The 19799-nt window shown below is 38.1% G+C and overlaps 1 protein-coding gene across 4 annotated transcripts in view; it reads right to left on the minus strand.

The window, feature by feature from the left end:
- The window catches only part of CATSPERB (catsper channel auxiliary subunit beta), a 107608-nt gene extending 88771 nt beyond the window's left edge, over positions 1 to 18837 (minus strand). The window contains exons 1-5 of one of the 4 annotated variants that reach the window (XM_040478034.1): positions 18606 to 18837; positions 14580 to 14658; positions 11861 to 11949; positions 9283 to 9423; positions 4270 to 4330 (exon numbers count right to left, since the gene is read on the minus strand). In XM_040478034.1, coding sequence (XP_040333968.1) covers positions 4270 to 4330; positions 9283 to 9423; positions 11861 to 11949; positions 14580 to 14658 — 370 coding nt within the window. In that variant the 5' untranslated portion in view covers positions 18606 to 18837. Of the gene's footprint in view, positions 1 to 4269; positions 4331 to 9282; positions 9424 to 11231; positions 11352 to 11860; positions 11950 to 14579; positions 14659 to 18605 lie in introns of those variants that run through there. The other 3 variants (XM_040478032.1, XM_040478033.1, XM_040478035.1) reach the window with 3 other exon arrangements.
- Positions 18838 to 19799: the final 962 nt, after the last annotated feature.

Below are 19799 nucleotides of genomic sequence, written 5' to 3' on the forward strand. Positions count from 1 at the left end.
GCAAGGCACTTGGTCAGTCTACAAAATCAATCATATTTCTACATAGCAGCAGTCAACAGTTGGAAATTCAAATATTAAAAATAACCCCTTGGGGTGATGGGCATTGAGGAGGGCACCTGTTGGGATGAGCACTGGGTGTTGTATGGAAACCAATTTGACAATAAATTTCATATTTAAAAAATAATAAAATAAATAAAATAAAATAAAAATAACCACTTATACCAAAGCCATGAAATATTTAGTTATAATTTTTTTAATGTGTAAGATCTCTATGCTGAAAACCACAAAGCCCTGATGAAATAGTTCGAAGAGGATATAAATAAATGGAGAGGTATACAGTGTTCATGGATACAGCATATACAGTGTCCACTGGTAAGATGTCAATTCTCTCTATAGATTTAATGCTATCCAACATTTTAAAACCACAGGAGTTTTCAAATAGAACTAAATAGGTTTATTCTAAAATTTATAAAGATAAAAGAAGTATACTAACCAAAACAATTTTGAAAAAGAAGATCAAAGTTGAAGGATTAATATTACTTATTATAAGCTTATTATTTATAAAGCTGAAGTAATCGAGACAATTGGTATTTGTGAAAAGACAGGGAACCCAGAAATAGTAATACAATGGAGACAAAGAGTTTTTACAACAGTGGTGCCGGAATAACTGGATATCCATACTCCCCCACCATTAACCTCAGTCCATATAACATACAAAAATTAGCTCAAATTGAGTCATAGACCTCAATACAAAACCTGGAACCACAAACCTCTAGAAGTAAACATAGGAGAACATCTTTGTGAATTTGACTTAGCTGTGATGCCAAAAGTGCAATCCATAAAATAAAAAACTGATAAATTAGACTTCACCAAAATTAAAAACTCTGATATTTAATATATCTTAAAGATATGTATATATACATAATATATCTTAAAGTTATATATATGTATGTGTGTGTGTATATATATATATATATATATTTTTTTTTGAGCGAGAGAAAGAGAGTGAGTGAGCATGAGTGGGGGAGAGAAGGGCAGAGAGAGAGAGAGAGAGAGAGAGAGAGAGAGAGAGAGAGAATCTCAAGCAGGCTCTATACTCAGTGGGGAGCCCGATGTGGGGCTGTATCCCATGATCCTAGGATCACAACCTAAGACAAAATCAAGTTGGATGTTCAACCAACTGAGCCACCCAGGTGACCTGAGAGATATTCTTAAGAGATGAAAAATATAAGCCACAGCCTGGGAAAAAGTATTTGTAAGTCATATATCTGGTAAGGGATTTGTATCCAAAATATATAACAAACTTGCAAAAGATCTGCATAGGTAATTCAAATGTCAATATAAGCACAAAAAATGTTCAATGTCATTATTATTAGGGAAATGCAAATTAAAACTATTATTAAATGCCACTACACACCTATTAGAATGGATAAAATTATACACACACACACGCTCTTATATATGGAGTCAGATAACCTGCTGGTGAGAATGCAAAATGATACAGCTACTTTGGAAAACAGTTTGACAATTTCTTATAAAGTTCAACTTACATTTACCACATAACACGGTGATCCTACTAGTCGATATTAGCTAAGTGCAATAAAAGTTTATGTTCATAAGAGAACTTGTATGAGAATGCTTGTAGCAGCTCTTCCCAAAATTGCCCCAAACTGGAAAAATACAAATGCCCTTCAATAAAATTAACTATGGTACATCCATATAATGGAATCCTATCCAGTAAGGAAATTTGAAGAAATTGCAACACAGATGAATCTCAAATGAATTATGCTGAGTGAAGGAAGCCAGATTCAAAAGGCTACGTATTCCGTGATTCCATTTATACGACTCTACAATAGGCAAAATGATAAGAAGGGTAAACAGATCTGTGGCTGCTGGGGCTTGGGCAACAGGGAGAGGTCGACTACAGCTGGGGTAATTTTACTGGGTCATGGATCAGTTCTGCAATTGTAGTGATTACACAACTGTATACATTTGTGTAGACTTCTAGACCTGGACGCTAAAGAGGGTACATATTACTGAATGTAAATTATACCTCATTTTCAAAGGGAAAAAATGGACAAATTATGAAGTGTAAATCAAAGAGCAACTCTTTTGACTTTCAATAGTTATACGCTGTTCAAACTTCAGGCTGCCTCCAGCACTCTCTAGCTATCACTACATCTCCCTACGGCTCCATGGGCCTCAGTTAAATCATTTGAAGATGGACATCATAATGGGACCTACCATATAGGGATAAATGAGTTAATATAAGGAGAGTGTTTACAGTAGTGATGAAATACAAGGATTCAGTCAATGTTACCTGCTAGCTCCACCATTACTATGATGACTGTTTTGCTACCTTGGTGGTTGATGTGACCTCAACTACCCTTCCCAAGATGTTATGTTTACATAATACTCCAATTCATGGCAGGACAGGAAATAAGATATGATTAAGGAAGAAAAAAATGAATGAGAAAGTATGATCTCCTTTCCCCTGAATACTTTTTTTCCCCAATTTCTAGCATATTACTAATTAGACCATCCTCTCCTATTAAATTATGCACTCAAATATATTTCTTTTACTCGGTCCTGGGAGTTGTGGCAGAGCTCATTTGGTGTCTTTCCATAAAATACTCAAGCTCTCAGCTTGCCTTTGTTCCTCTCTGGGTCACCCTAGAATCACTGCATTTCTGAAACTAAAGTTTGTCAATAGAAGAAGCAAAAATAACGAGTGATCTTCACTTTTTCAGTTCTCAAAGTAATATCAATATTATGCCAAGGAGCTAGAATGATCCATCCTTATACTGATGAGAGTATAGAAAGAAAGTATGATTTTCTGGATGAATTCCTTGAAAAACAAAAAAAAAAAAAACCCACCAAGCTTTCAACAGATTAATTTGGAAAAAATTGAGATGAATAAAGGATAAAAATGCCGATATGAACCATATCAGATATTACAGCACTGGGACTTCTTCTACAGACTTTTGCTTTGACACTTCCCTATTTGGAATCTTTTCTATCATTTATCTAATGAACTCTCACTTTTACCCCGAAGGACACACAATTTCATATGTCCTTTAATTACTCCTGTACCTAAAGGGGTTGGCCTATAGGATTCCCATTGTCCTGGTCCCTCATGACTATTTGATTGATACACGGGTGGATGCTGGAACAACACTTGTTGATTAAAGATACTCCTCTGGGAATTTGGAATTGGGTTGGTCCCTAAGAAATATATACTTAAAAAATTGACTAGCAATGAGGCATGTTTAGGAAGATAGTCTGCAGAGAGACAGTGAGAGAGAAACGAATGTAGATTTACAGAAAATATAGAAAAGAGAAATAGGAGGAAAGCAGTCTATGGGGTCTTGATGACTGTCCATTTATTAGTACTAATTCCTTCCTGTAACCTGGTTGCATTTTTATTTGGTTCCATGACAAAAACAAATGTCTTATTTTTCCTTCAGTGAAGCCAAGTTGGTTTCTGCTTCTTTCCCCTGCCATATTAAAACAATTTACCCTCCATCGTTTGTTTTTTTTTTTTTCAACGTTTATTTATTTTTGGGACAGAGAGAGACAGAGCATGAACGGGGGAGGGGCAGAGAGAGAGGGAGACACAGAATCGGAAACAGGCTCCAGGCTCTGAGCCATCAGCCCAGAGCCTGACGCGGGGCTCGAACTCACGGACCGCGAGATCGTGACCTGGCTGAAGTCGGACGCTTAACCGACTGCGCCACCCAGGCGCCCCTACCCTCCATCGTTTTTAATCTATCTCATTAAATGTACCTCATGCCTCAAGATCTACTAGCTCAGTCTACCAGCTCAAGATACTTTCCTCCTTTTCCATCTGAGTATTTGCAGTAGGATATAAAGCTATTCATGCTGCCATGTAACATTTAATAGAAGACTCCATAGTGAATAATTCATTACATATTGCAGTCTATTTTCAGGTAACCTATTGGCACATGAATTTCTTGATGCTATAGTTTTTGAGTTCTAGAAAATGAATTTATTTAAATGAAGAACAATATAAATGTTGTGTGTGTCAAACCAATCTATCTGTAATAGAATTGCCAGATAAAATACAGGAACCCAGGTTAAATTTTAATTTTAGATAAAGTACAATAATTTTTAGTAAGTATGTCTGAAATACTACATGAGACATCATATGGAATAGCAAATAATTTTTAATACAATAAATAATTTTTTATTTGCTAAATTTGGCAATCCAGACCCATGAGTAAAAGAATTAATTCAGAGCACTCTTACCTGTATTTTTCGTAATGTTTTCTCTGGGAATTTCAATCAACCAGTAAAGTCGATCACTGAACTTGAATAAAGAAGACATCAGAACACAGTGTTTTACAATGTTCGTGGCCATACTTATTTTGCATATTCAACCTTATCTTTAAAAATGAAATTAAACAAGAGCATCTAATGCATATACCTTTTAGTCAGCAATTTCACTGTTAGGAATTCTCCTACATTATGCTCACATATGTGTGAAATAAAATATATCCAAGGATATTTTTTGGCATTACTTGTAATAGTATAGATTGGAAATAACTAAAATCTTAATAGGGATGTAAAATAGTATAGCCATAAAGTGGAATACCATGCAACCACGCTCAGGTAGCACAAAACTGGGGCATTACTGGCTTGATGGGTCAGAGGACAGAACTTGGTGTTAAAAGAGAACTGGGAAATTGAAAAGGAAAATCCCATGAACAAGGGAACTGCAAGAGTGGTGAGCTAAGAGTTAAATATAAACTCTTCTTGCGCCCTGGGGCAAGACAAGTGCAGAGGAGACTCATGAAGTCCTTGTTAAAATAATCAGCCCTGGGGAATCTGGGTGGCTTAGTCAGTTAAGCGTCCAACTTCGGCCCAGGTCATGATCTCACGGTTCATGGGTTCGAGCCCCACATCGGGGCTCTGTGCTGACAGCTCGGAGCCTGGAGCCTGCTTCCGATTCTGTGTCTCCCTCTCTCTCTGTCCCTCCCTAGCTCACACTCTGTTCCTCTCTCTCTCTCAAAAATAAATAAACATTAAATAACATTTTTTAAAAGTCAGCCATGGAAGCTTAAAACCTGAGCAAAGATGGCAGCTGCTGAAACCATAGCTAAGACAAGAAAGAATCTTTTACACTACAACAACAACAACAAAAGAGCCCAGCAAATTCTCATAAGAACATAACAGAATCCAGAGCTGCTACAGCTTATTATCCTAAATGTCCAGTTTCAACCAAAATAACAAGACATGAAAAGAAACAGAAACATCTAACTGATTAAAAAAAAAAAAGTTAGATGACAAACTGACCCAGAGTGAGTCCAGAGAGTAGATGAAGACTTCAAAGCAGCTATCACTAATATGTACATAGGCTAGAAGTGCCTGAGTGGCTAAGTCAGTTCAGCATCCAACTCTTGATTTTGCCTCAGGTCATGACCCCGGGTGTGGGATCGAGTCTCATGTCATGCTACGCACTGAGCATAAAGCCTGCTTAAGGTTCTGTCTCTCTCTCTTTCTCTGTTTCTCTCTCTCTGCCTCTCTCCCCTGCCAGTGCTGCCTCTCTAACATAAAATTTTTTTAATGTATATAGGCTTAAAGAAAATGTCCTAGTGAAAGAATGGATAGGGAATCCTAGCACATGAGTGAAAAATATAACAATAAGACCAGATGAAAATAATGAGGCTGCAAAGTATAATAACTGAAATAAAATATTTAGTAGATGAGCAGATTGGAGATGATAAAAGAAAGAATCAGTAAACTTAGAGATACAGCAGTTAAAATTATCCATTCTGAAAAAGGGGGGAGATGATTAGAGAAAAATGAACAGAGCCTTAGATATCTGTGAGATAATGCACATAATTAGAATCTCATGAAGAAAACAGACAAAGGAGCAGAACATATTTTTTCAGAGAAATAGTAGCTGAAGACTTCACAAATTTGGTAAATTTATAATCCAAGAAGCCCATAGAAACCCAATCAGAGTCAATACAAAGAGAAAATCTTAAAAGCATCCAGAGAAAAATGACACATTACATATAGGGGACAAATAAAGAAGATGTGGTATATATATATATATGTGTGTGTGTGTGTATATATACATATATATACACATATATGTGTATACATATACACACATATATGTATATATACATATATACATACATGTAAATATACATACATATGCATATGTATATACATATATGTGTATATGTATATATACATATACATATATGTATGTGCATGTATACATATATGCACATACATATATGTATATGTATATACATGTACACATACATACATATATATGTATATATATATATACATATATATACATACACACAATGGAATACTACTGGGCGATGAAAAAGAATGAGATCTTGCCATTTGCAACAACGTGGATGGAACTAGAGGGTATTATGCTAAGCGAAATAAGTCAGTCAGAGAAAGATAAATATCATATGATGTCACTCCTATGTGGAATCTGAGAAACTCAACAGTGGAACATAGGGAAAGGGAAGGAAAAATAAGATAAAAACAGAGAGGGAAGACAACCATAAGAGACTCTTAAGTACAGAGAACAAACTGAGGGTTGCTGGAGGGGAGGTGGGTGAGGGGGTGGGTTAAATGGGTGATGGGCATTAAGGAGGGCACTTTTCTGGATGAGCACTGGGTGTCATATGTAAGAGATGAACCACTAGGTTCTACTCCTGAAGTCAAGACTACACTGTTTGTTAACTAACTTGAATTTAAGTTAAAAAAGAAATGAAGTAGGACACATCCTACCACATGGATGAAGCTTGGAGACGTTACACTAACTGACAGAAGCCAGTCACAAAGAACTAAATGTTGTATGATTTCGTTTACATGAGATGTTCAGAAGAAGCGAAATCTACAACAGATGGGTGTAGTTTAGTGGTTGCCTGCATCTGAAGAGCAGAGGGTGTGCTGGGGAGTTCACAGGGATGGGCTGTTCTTCTGTGGTGATGAAGATGTTATAAAATTAGACAGTAGTGATTTTTGCACACTCTCTGAATATACTACACACCATTTAATTGTGCACTTTATTTTTTTTTAATTTTTTTTAAAGTTTATTTATTTTTGAGACAGAGAGAGACAGAGCATGAACAGGGGAGGGGCAGAGAGAGAGGGAGACACAGAATCAGAAGCAGGCTCCAGGTTCTGAGCTGTCAGTACAGAGCCCGACGCGGGGCTCGAACCCACAGACTGTGAGATCATGACCTGAGCCGAAGTCGGATGCTCAACGGACTGAGCCACCCAGGCGCCCCATTAATTGTGCACTTTAAATAGGTGAATTGTATGGCATGCAATTATATCTTAATAAAGTTGTTATCCCCGAAAAAATGAGGGGGAATGAAGACATTTTCAAGGGGATGAAACTCCCGGAGAATTCACTGCCCATAGACCTGTACTGTAAGAAATGATGCCTCAACTCCCCAAAAAGCAAATAATCTAGTGAAGAGACAAGCAGAAGACATGAATAGACACTTTTCCAAAGAAGACATCCAGATGGCTAACACACACATCACTCATCATCAGGGAAACACAAATCAAAACCACAATGAGATATCACCTCACGACGGTCAGAGTGGCTAAAATTAACAACTCAGGAAACAACAGATATTGGCAAGGATGCAGAGAAGGAGAGCCCTTTTGCACGGCTGGTGGGAATGCAAACTGGTGCAGCCACTACCCTACGACCCAGCAATTGCACTACTAGGTATTTATCCAAAGGCAACAAAATGCTGATTTGAAGGGGCACGTGCACCCCAATGTTTATAGCAGCACAATTGACAATAGCCAAATTATGGAAAGAGCCCAAATGCCCATGACTGATGAATAGGTAAAGAAGATGTTGTATACAGACCCGATGGAATATTACTTGGCGATAAAAAAAGAATGAAATCTTGCCATTTGCAATAATGTGGATGGAACTAGAATGTGTTATGCTAGGCAAAATAAATCAGTCAGAGAAAGACAGCTATCATATGATTTCACTCATATGTGGAATTTAAGAAACAAAATAGATGAATATAGAAGAAGGGAAGCAAAAATAAGATAAAAACAGAGAGGGAGACAAACCATAAGAGACTCTTAATTACAGAGAACAAACTGAGGGTTGCTGGTGGGGTGTTGGGTGCAGGGAGGGGCTAAATGGGTGATGGGAATTAGGGAGGGCACTTTTTATGGGGTGCCTGGGTGGCTCAGTCATTTGAGCCTCCGACTTCAGCTCAGGTCATGATCTCGCAGTTCGTGAGTTTGAGCCCCACCTCAGGCTCTGTCCTGACAGCTCAGGGCCTGGAACCTGCTTCGGATTCTGTGTCTCCCTCTCTCTCTGCCCCTCCCCTGCTCGTATGCTTTCTCTCTCAAAAAAAAAATAAACATTAAAAAAATTTTAATAAAAAAAAAGAAGGGCACTTGTTGGGCGGAGCACTGGATGTTATATGTAAGTGATGAATCACTAAATTCTATTCCTGAAATCATCATTACACTATATGTTAACTAACTTGGATTTAAATTTTAAAAAATTAAAAAAATAAATAAACACTTCAAATATATTTATAATGATGTGGGAAGGGATGTCCAGAATTTACAAATTTATTTGCTACCCAAAGGAAAGTGCTGGCATGAATATTTTGAATAAGACAAGGAATAAACCATTTTCTCTGAAAAAATTAATAAAATAAAATAAAATATTAAAGAAAAGAAATGATAATAATTCTTTGGGCTGAAGAAATAGCCCAAACTTATATCTCTGCAAAAAAATGAAGAGTGGTGGAAATCATTAATACATAGGTAAATAGTAAAAAAAAAAAAAAAAAGTATTTTTTCTTTAATTTCTTAAAAATTGTTTAAAGGAGGGGCGCCTGGGTGGCGCAGTCGGTTAAGCGTCCGACTTCAGCCAGGTCACGACCTCGCGGTCCGTGAGTTCGAGCCCCGCGTCAGGCTCTGGGCTGATGGCTCGGAGCCTGGAGCCTGTTTCCGATTCTGTGTCTCCCTCTCTCTCTCCCCCTCCCCTGTTCATGCTCTGTCTCTCTCTGTCCCAAAAATAAATAAACGTTGAAAAAAAAAATTTTTTTTTAAAATAAAAAAAAATAAAAAAAAATTGTTTAAAGGAAAACATGTAACACTGTACTGTTAGGTTTAAAACATATATAAATGTGATCTTATGGGCTAGCAATTAAAAAAAAAACACATCCTACAAGAGAGAGTATGCTTCTCATTAATAATATAAAGAATAAAATAAAGTGTCATTACCAAAGTTAAGTTAAAGTGGAAGATGCCTGTATATGTACTATTTATAATTTCCAAGCTGGGAGCAAGTCCTCCTGATGTGAACACACCTAGAAATTCCTGCGAAGTATGCCCACTTTCAGATAGTAAAAAACACTGGATTTTCTGTAGGAAAGAGAAGGGATGGAAAGTAATGACAATTTGATGGCGAGAAGCATCTCCCACATTAATTTAAAAATGAGAGGTAATCTATGAATTGTCTATGCTGCTAAAGACGTCTATCTGTAGTAATTTTCGTCTCTAACCAGGAAAAAAAAATCTATTTTGAAAAAGCACACTTCTAGAACTTAGTAACCTATCATACTAGTGTCATAATAGGTTGAAACCTCAACCATATGGTAATCTTTTCTGTAAAAAGAATGGACATAAAGTTATTACATTTAATAAATATAGAATCAAAGCCACATGCCCATCACATGTAGAAATCCCTGTTTTATTAAAATCATTATTTTGTGTTTAAATTTTACAAGGAGCAAATGTATAAAGGAAAACTCATTTTAGTGTATTTTTATTGCTGTTTCTCAGTTTTGAGAAGGTATATGAAAATGCAGCAACTGGGGCACTGGGTGGCTCAGTCAGTTAAGCATCTGACTTCAGCTCAGGCCATGATCTCACAGTTTGTGAGTTCGAGCCCCGCATCAGGCTCTCTGCTGTCAGCATGGAGCCCACTTCGGATCCTATTGTCCCCTTTCTCTCTGCCCCTCCCCTGCTCTCTCTCTCTCTCAAAAATAAGTAAAATAACATAATAAAAAAAAAAAAAGAAAATGCAGCAATCACAAATGAAAACCAACACGAGATAGATGCTAACAACTTCACCTCATTTAGTTCTCCTAATAGTTAAGACCACATTGGGCAAGTTACCTGAGTTTCAGTTTCCCTATCTACAAAATAGGGAAACATATTCATTCCAAAAACGTTTTCTGAGCTCTAACCACAAATCAGGCAGTGTTGTAGGGGTTGGGGAAGCAGAACTGCTCAAAACAGACAAAAAGCCCTGCTCTCAAGGAACTTAGGTTCTAATGGAGATTGGAAGACAGATGAAGACAAACACCTTTTCCCTGTCTTGTCACTGATTTACAATTTATTGCCCTTTGTTAAGATGGCATATAAGCCCCAAATTCTAACCACCCTTTAGAATTACTCACCACTGAGTTCTCCTGTGGCTATACATACTGCATGTGTCAGTAAAGTCTGGGTTTTTCTCCTGTTAATCTGTCTTTTGTCCATTTATTTTACAGGCCCCAGGTACAGAACCTAAGAGTGTAGGTCCAGTACTCCTCTACTTATCTTAAGTACTCATCTTACAGAAGATTAAAGGTTGTAATGAACATAAAACACTTTGAAAAATGCCTGACACATATAAACATTTTATAAATGTTAGGTTTTACTTCTACTAATATATTCTAGAACTACTATATGACAACTCTCTAAAAAGTAGGTGATAATTAAGTTCTTTTTTAAGAGGACAAAACTAGGGATTAGAGGGGTTAGGTAACCTGCTCCAGGGCATGACAGACCATGTATGTCTGTGTATAACTCCAAGATTTGACCCCAGCTCTGAACGTTTTTCTTCCTCTAACATCCATTTTTTGCCCCATAAGTAATCACAAAGAGGAAAGGCATTTTTGACTCAAGGGGCATGCCCTTCGCAACAGTTGTGAATAAAAGACTTAAATATATGTCTGGCATATCAGGAAAGAACTGGGAACTAAGTCAAAAAAGACTTTGGGAAAAATGTATTTGTCCTTGTGGGGTATTATATTTATCATAGACTTTCAAACAATCTGTACATTTTTTCTTAACTTAGGTTTTTGTTAGCATTTGCTGCATGACTATCTTATTTTGGTGTGTGTGTGTGTGTGTGTGTGTTTAAATGCCATTATATGAAATGAAGAAATCAAATGATCCCTTACCCCAAATGGCATCTGCAATTTGGTACTTGTTCTAAAAGAGAAAGATTCTTTCTCTAGGTCATGTGAAGTAAATTTCTCTAACAGGCTGTATCTGTCAAAGTTCAAAAGAACAAATCAGATCTATAAAAAATAAAAATCATTACAGCCAACCTTTTAAAAAGGGAAGGAGGGAGCCATTCAGTCAGCTAAGCATCCAGCTTTTGATTTTGGGTCAGCTTGTGATCTAACAGTTCATGAGTTCAAGTCCCGAGTTGGGCTCTGTGCCAATGGTGCAGAGTCTGCTTGAGAATGTCTCTCTCTCTCTCTGCCCCTCCCCTGCTCATGTTTTCTCTCTCTCTCTCTCTCTCTCCCTCTCTTAAAATAAACTTAAAAAAATAAAATAAAAAGGGAAGGAGAAGGTATCTTAAAAAAAAGAAAAAGAAAAAACAACCCAGGATGTTCAATGGCTAAATGCAATATTTCACTTGATACAAATGGAATGGAATAGAAAAGATTATTATTTATGTAGAATTTTACCTCCCCAAGTCTGAACATAGTAGAAGGTATTTGAAAACGTACAGTGTTAGTGGTTTTACACGTGGAGCTAAAAAGAATGTGAGAGGTTGTCACATATTATTAATGAATCTTACCAAGTCATTGGAAGAAAGGTACAGCTTGATTATTTCATTCTTTGGGGGGATCCCTTCACTGGCACAAGCAAAGTGTTTCTCTATATCACCTAAATAACAACAAGAATACACATACTTTAGGTCGCTGATAGAAGGATTTCCATGAAAAGAATCGTATTTTTTAAACTGACAAAATAATTTTAAGGGGGTAAGAATTATAGTTGTATATTTTAAATTCAGAAGTGGCCAAAAACCAGGGTTGGTTTTATTTTTTAATTTTTAAAATTTTCAACAAATTTCATTATCCAGATGCAAAATCAACAAGAACACTTTTTACTTGAAGCATTCTTCAGAATACATAAAAAAACATACATGTACACACACACATGCATATATATATAACTTGAAGCACTCTTCAGAATATATAATATATATATACACATGCACATATGTTATATATAATATATATTATATATAACATTCAATCCAAGAAAAATAGAATACACATTATCCCCAAGTACACACAGAAGAATCCCCTGGTTAAATCACACTAAAAGAGACATCACACATACTACAAATCTAGTAAGACTGAAATCATACCAAGTATATTTTCCAGCCACAATGGTACAAAAGTAAAGATCAACAATAAAACAAAGCTGGAAAATCTGCCATGTAAATATTAAATAGTTCTTGACTCTTCAGGTCTTTGGGGAGCACAGAAAAGGGACAGAAGGCAGAATTTGTATTTTAATAGAGAGCCACAGATAGGTGACTCCTCCCCCAAAAAGGGCGGGGGTGGGAGGAAGATCCCTTCTCCTTATCTTGATCTAAAGTGAATCTCTTTGAAAGACAGATACCATATGTTTTCACTCTTATGTGGATCCTGAGAAACTTAACAGAAACCCATGGAGGAGGGGAAGGAAAAAAAAAAAGAGGTTAGAGTGGGAGAGAGCCAAAGCATAAGAGACTCTTAAAAACTGAGAACACACTGAGGGTTGATGGGGGGTGGGAGGGAGGGAGGGGAGGGTGGGTGATGGCTATTGAGGAGGGCACCTTTTGGGATGAGCACTGGGTGTTGTATGGAAACCAATTTGACAATAAATTTCATATATTGAAAAAAAAATAATAAAGTGAATCTCTTGTAGACAGCAGAGTTGGATCATGTGTTTTTATCCATTCTGACAACCTCCATCACAAGGAATTTAGACTAAAGCCCAAATCCCAGCTTGGCATTCCAGTATCTCATTGGCATGAGCCGATTTCCTACCTTTCCAAAGTATTTTACTTTCTCTAACCCTTCATTCTAGCCAAACGAAACTACACACTTCTCCCCTCACATTATATGATTACCTACCTCCATGACTTTACCATCACTTACCCTGATGTTGTCTTTGTAAAATACTCTTCCCCATGCATGCATAGATAGAGATTACTCATTTTGGGGGCCTGAATTGATTTCTCTCTTTTGTTCAAAGCCTACCCTGACCACCCCCGACTCAGGTGGAAGTCAACTCTCCCTTCTCTGAAATCTTAGAAGTTGGCTTGTGACTCTCCAGTCTTAGAGTATACCCATACGTGTGTTACATATTCTTCAGAAGAACCTAGGAACTGGTACTGGGTCATCCTAGAACTCAAGCAATTCTGCAACAAACCTGTGAACAGAAGACAGACTGAATCCCCCTCTTCATTGTTTGGTCAACAATTTTTTTTTTTTTTTGAATCAAGCATCTACTATGTTCTAGCAGATCCAGTCCAAAATGCTAGAGAATCTAAACAATCTGCACAAGTGGAGGTGGATTGTTTCATTCCTTTTACAAAGCATTTCCACCATAAAAGTCCTATTGAGTGATTTAATCCATGTATTAGTTTCAGAAAATAATCTTCAGTCTCAATCTGTTCGCTTTATGAGGCAGTTTATAATTCATACCACAGGTAACCGTTCATGTAGGAAGAATGAAAAAAATCTATTTAAATAATGAACAATTTTTCAAATATAAAATGCTCCTTAGGGGCGCCTGGATAGCTCAGTTGGTTAAGCGTCCGACTCTTATCTTGGCTCAGGTCATCTCACTGGTTCATGAGTTCAAGCCCTGCATCAGGCTACACACTGTTAGTGCAGAGCCTGCTTGGGATTCTCTCTCTCTCTCTGTCCCTCCCCTGCTCGTTCTCTCTCTCTCTCTCTCTCTCTCTCTCTCTCTCTCAGAATAAATAAACTTAAAAAAATGTTTTTAATTAAAAAATAGGGGCGCCTGGGTAGCTCAGTCAGTTAAGGGTCCGACTTCAGCTCAGGTCACAATCTTGCCGTCCGTGAGTTCCAGCCCCGTGTCGGGCTCTGGGCTGATGGCTCAGAGCCTGGAGCCTGTTTCCGATTCTGTGTCTCCCTCTCTCTCTGCCCCTCCCCCATTCATGCTCTGTCTCTCTCTGTCTCAAAAATAAATAAACGTTAAAAAAAATTTTTTTTAATTAAAAAAATAAAATAAAGTGCTCCTCAAACTTTAATATTCTATGACTTATAAATGATGAAACACTATAATAAAGGTCTCTATGTACACAACTTAATAACAATAGATTCACAATATTATTAGAAATCGCTAGACAAGAGTACAACAAATAATACGTGAAAAAAACTGAGAGGTAAGGTAAAGAGAAGTACCAAGAAAGTATTTTAACTGTTAACGAGGAAGGAATGGAAAGGAAAACTCCTACGAGAAAATAGAGAGTAAGAGAGTCTGAAACTTACCTTTATTATATATTATTCCTGATGAAAGGTCAAATATGGTCAAAAGTAAAATTATAATATATAAAAGTGGCAATTCCATCTATCAAAAGAAATAAGAATTATTTCTATTCAGTTGCTCTGAACGTACTTTTTAGTTCCTTTGTCTATAAACAACTACATAGTAAAGAAATCATCTATTCCTTTTAAGTTAAAAATATTTCCCTTTATGTGACAAAACAATGTTAACAGTTGACTAAGCTCTACATTTACTTCCTTGTTGGTATTAAAGATATTTATAATTACCACAAACTAAAACAGCTGGGGCTCTGGTTTTTCTTCAATGTAGCTAACTGTTGGAGAGGTGTGATCAATTCTACAGCTGTATAAAACAGAGCCTGACTTGATAAAGACTCTGAGAAGGCAGAGCTGTACCTTATCTGATATTTTGACTGCACTGCTCTTGAGAGAGAGAATGCACATGAGCCCTGAGCATCCCTGTATGTCCCCCTGCCCCCGTGTGCCAACACCGCAAAGCCCTGGCCCCTCTTTACCCAGGCCTTTTCTCAGAGTCGTGTTTGTGGCAAGAATCCTTGAGGAACAAGGTAACATCCCCCTTGGGCAAGAGCAGGCTTGTTTCCATGGTGAATCTCCCAGGCTCAGTGTTCTCCTCCTGTAATATACCCCACTATGTGTGTAAGCAAGCATCTGTGATGGTCTGAAATGTGTCCCCTAAAAACTTATATGTTGAAGCCCTAACCCCTAGGGCTTCAGAATGCAGTTGTAGCTGGAGATAGGGTCTTTATACAAGAGTGATTAAGTTAAAGTGAAATCATTAGGGTGGGCCCTGATCCAGTGTGACTAGTGTCCTTATAAGAAGAGGAAATTTGGACACAGATATGCACAAAGGGAAGATGATGTGAAGACACAGGGAAAAGATGACCAAGGAGAGAAGCCTGGAACAGATCCTTCCTTCTTGGCCCTCAGAAGGAACCAACCCAGCTAACACCTTGAACTAAGGTGTTAGTTCAAGGTTAATGTAGTTAATGAAGACATTAAGCCTTCAGAAGTGTGAGTCACTTCTATTGTTTAAGCCAAGTAGTGTGTGGCATTTTGTTACTGTAACCTTAGTATGCTAATACAGCTTCCATGATGGATATCTACTCCATGGGATTTGGGGGGCATGGAGACTGGGAGTGAACATCATGCTGACACTCTGGCTACTGCTTTTGCTGTTAGTGATGAAGTCCTTTGTCTCTGACCTAGGAGTCTTGTGTCTTTTGCCAGCATCCAAGAAACAGTAACAGACTGACTTGCCAGATGCAGGTAAAGCATAATCCAGATCCTGTGTGGTTCCTGACATCTGCTGAGTAAATTAAATTTCACTGATGTTTTTCCTCCCTTAAATTTGGTTTGCTTGATTCAATACATTTAATCAACAATATAACATTCAAACATTCATCAGATTTTTAAATTCATCATCTTTATCACATGGTTGGGGAGAACTGTGGGTTTTTTTAAGTGGTTTGTTTTTTTTTTTTTTTTTTTTTTTTTGGTCATCTGAGAAAACAACTTGTTTTCACAAACTGACACAAAACAGATGAATTAGTGTCCTTCTGTTTCTCTTCTCTCACTCTCTTTGTCCAGAAACATTTTGTTGTTAAGTTTTAGTGCAGCTCACCTCCAGCCAAAGAAAATCTTTTCAGATACCCAGTTGCTCTGAATTTGCTTACAATTGTAATCTTTTTTAAAAATTTTAAATATTCATTTATTTTTGAGACAGACAGAGCAAGCAGGGGAGGGGCAGAGAGAGAGAGAGGGAGACACAGAATCCGAAGCAAGCTCCAGGCTCTGAGCTGTCACCATAGAGCCCGATACAGGGCTCAAACTCATGGACTGTGAGATCATGACCTGAGCCAAAGTCAGACACTTAACCAACTGAACCACCCAGGCGCCCCATAATCAATTTAATCACAGAAGAAACCCTGCAGAGGTGGAGCTCAAGGTTGCATTCAAAAACAGTAGATCACAGTTTTGAAGTCCAGCACAGATTAAAAACCACAGATGTACCATTTATATGACACACACCGATTGTCTCTTAAACTACATATTGACGCCTTATGGACATTATTTTTTTTTTATCATGTAGTGCATCTAGGACAGTCAGTTGCCTAATTCACACAACCCTGAAAAGTTATTCAGCATGGTGAAACTGTATCAGCATGGTGCTGTGTGCCATTATATTTTTGGTGTAGGAATGAATTTAACATTAAATGGAGAAGTCATCACAGTCACTTTGAAAATAGTGCCTTAGGGTCACCTGGGCGGCTCCATCATTTCAGCGGCTCACTCTTGGTTTCAGCTCAGATCATGATCTCACAGTTCATGGGTTTGAGCCCCGTGTCAGGCTCTACACTGACAGCATAGAGATTGCTTGGGATTCTCCCTCTCCCTCTCCCTCTGCCCCTCCCGCTCTCTCTCTCTCTTTCTGTCTCAAAAAAAAAAACAAAAAACAAAAAACAAAAAAAATAAATAAATAAAAGAAAGAAAAAGAAAATAGTGCCTTTGCCAGGAAAATCTTGTATTATTTTGCTCAATATTCACATTAAATGACATAACACCAGTACCAGAACCCATTCGTTTTTCTCCTCCTTAAAAAACTGACTGAAATCTATTATGCCCCGGGCTCCAGACAGATGCTGTTATTACGTTATCCTCAGACTTGTCCCAGTTCAGTTCTCTCAAGTATATATAAAAAGTTCTCTAGGGATGCCTGGGTGGCGCAGTCGGTTAAGCGTCCGACTTCAGCCAGGTCACGATCTCGCGGTCCGTGAGTTCGAGCCCCGCGTCAGGCTCTGGGCTGATGGCTCGGAGCCTGGAGCCTGTTTCCGATTCTGTGTCTCCCTCTCTCTCTGCCCCTCCCCCGCTCATGCTCTGTTTCTCTCTGTCCCAAAAATAAATAAAAAAACGTTGAAAAAAAATTTTTAAAAAAGTTCTCTAATTTCATTTGAGTGGATTTGGTTGTATCTATCTTTGACCAAAGAACTAAAAACCTACTTTGAAAGGCTTTCAAGTGCTTTCATTAAGGAAAGGAAAGCCAAGAGAGCATAATTGAAGAGAGAGACAGCTAAGGAAGGACCTCTGGGCCCTCCGTGACTTTGCTAGTAGCTGCATGTTCCCTTGTGCTAGTAATTCAGCCCATATTTATTCTTTTTTACACTTAGAGATGGAATGTATTTTAGAGTTAATATATGAGACACGAAGTTTCACGTCTAAAGCCCATTACTAGCTAGTAACATGTTGGGCATAGAACCAAGACCTCCTGATTCAAAAGATTTAGTCAGCACACAGAGATGCCACAAAACGAGAATTTAAAAACAGAAAGCTATTAAGTACAAGATTAGATTTGACCTGTTACTGAAACTGCTACATGTGCCCACCGAGATTCTGTTCCATACGTTCATCAGTCTCCTTTCCTCCTTCTTCAGTATTACAACTTTCTTCAATTTAGTCCTACCTCCTTTCAACCACCATCTTATGGCTACAGAAAAAGCACTGACGTTGACTTCAGATCGGCTCTGCCCGTTTGGGATGTCTGATCTTTGGAAAGTTACTTAACTTCTTCAATTCAGTAAACCAGGTATAACAGCCACTTCGCAGGGTTGTTGTGAGAACTGAATGAATGATGCACTTTAGGCTTTCAGCAGCTGCTTTACACAGGCTACACAATGGATAAACACCAGCTCTGAATCCATGTCTTGATGTCCGGAAGCAATTTCTTTGTCTTCATCCCACTCCCGACTCACTCTTTCAGCCCTTAAATTACCTCCAGTTTTCAATCCCATCTATTATGAGCTTTATCTAATGGTCGGATGAAGTCACAAAGCTGGGTATTTTCTATTCTCCGGCGCCAAATAAACACTGGGAATTGTCCTAAAGAATGAAGTTGCATTTTCCACCATCTGATTCATTTTAAGTCACTCCGTTATAGAAGAGTGATTACGTTATCAGTGTGAACTACAGTAGGGCTCTCATTTTACTATTTCTTACCGTGACTGCCTTCTAAGAGTAGATGCCTGATTACTTGCCCCTTTCTTTGTTGTGTTTTCCCAAGCTTTCTTCCATTCAGGCTCAGAAAGAAGACTGGGTCCAAATTTTCAGTTTACTGGTTTAATGGTCCACTTAACTTTAGTAACAGCCAATCAGCTGCTACCAAGTACGGAAGTGGGCTTGGAAAATCTAAAGGCTAGGCAGTTGGAATTTCCAATTAACTGCCTCTTTCAGAGAACCAAAGGTCATCTTCTTTAAAAATTTTAAGAGGTGGAGTTTCGCCAAACCTACCATGTTCCACCCAGGAAGGTTCAGAAACCTACAAATGACTATTCTCAAAGTCCTTAAATCATCATGGGACTACTGAGTGCCTGGGGAAAAGCATGAATGCTAAAAGGAAATGCTAACTACATACAATGAGGTTTAAGAGAAGAAAATCTGTCAAAGAGAGCTTCATAACTATGTCTTAAAGAAATACCAGGACTTTTAGAAAAGGAGAGATGACCTTGTTGATGGGGTAAACAAGATAAATAAATACACAAAGCACAAAGATGGGAATGAGCTGTGTATGCCTGGGAATCAGCAAAACCAAGTGAGATACCAAGCTGTTCTCCAGACTCATGGTTCTGTGAATGGCCTTGGTCTTGCTGATTATATCCACTTAGGGTGCCTTTGGCTACTGAGCCCAGACTGACCTCTCTGATTTACTAACTATCCCGACAAGTCATGAATGGTCACTGGGACTAGCAATTTTTTTTAGTAAGGATAATAAAACCTGTTTTACACTCATGCCCTCCTTCAGACATCCTTTTCCATGGCCAGGTAGAACCCGCTAGTTTAATCTATTCCTGGAAGAGCCTGTATAAGAAACACCTTTCTCTTACCTTTCCCACTGACCTAAAGAAGAAAGTTACTCCTCAATCTGAAATAACGAGGAGAACTCAACAAAACGTTTCTTCTGTAACAAGAAGTTAGTTATCAGAAACCTGGGACTCCTTTTTGCTGCTGGTTTCTGACTACGGAAGGTGACGAGGGTTTTGTATTTTCAGTCTCTGTGGCAACACTGTGGTTGCTGCTTGCCCACACTGCATCAAAATAGGAATGCCTGAGCAGTGTTGAAGGCGCACACTGAGGGCTCTCAAGAAAATTATGAAGCAGCAGGTGACATGGCCCTCTTTTCCCCCAGCCACACCT

The sequence above is a fragment of the Herpailurus yagouaroundi genome, unplaced genomic scaffold (genome assembly GCF_014898765.1).
Source record: "Herpailurus yagouaroundi ecotype Mexico unplaced genomic scaffold, PumYag 141, whole genome shotgun sequence".
In the NCBI taxonomy this organism is placed as follows: Eukaryota; Metazoa; Chordata; class Mammalia; order Carnivora; family Felidae; genus Herpailurus; species Herpailurus yagouaroundi.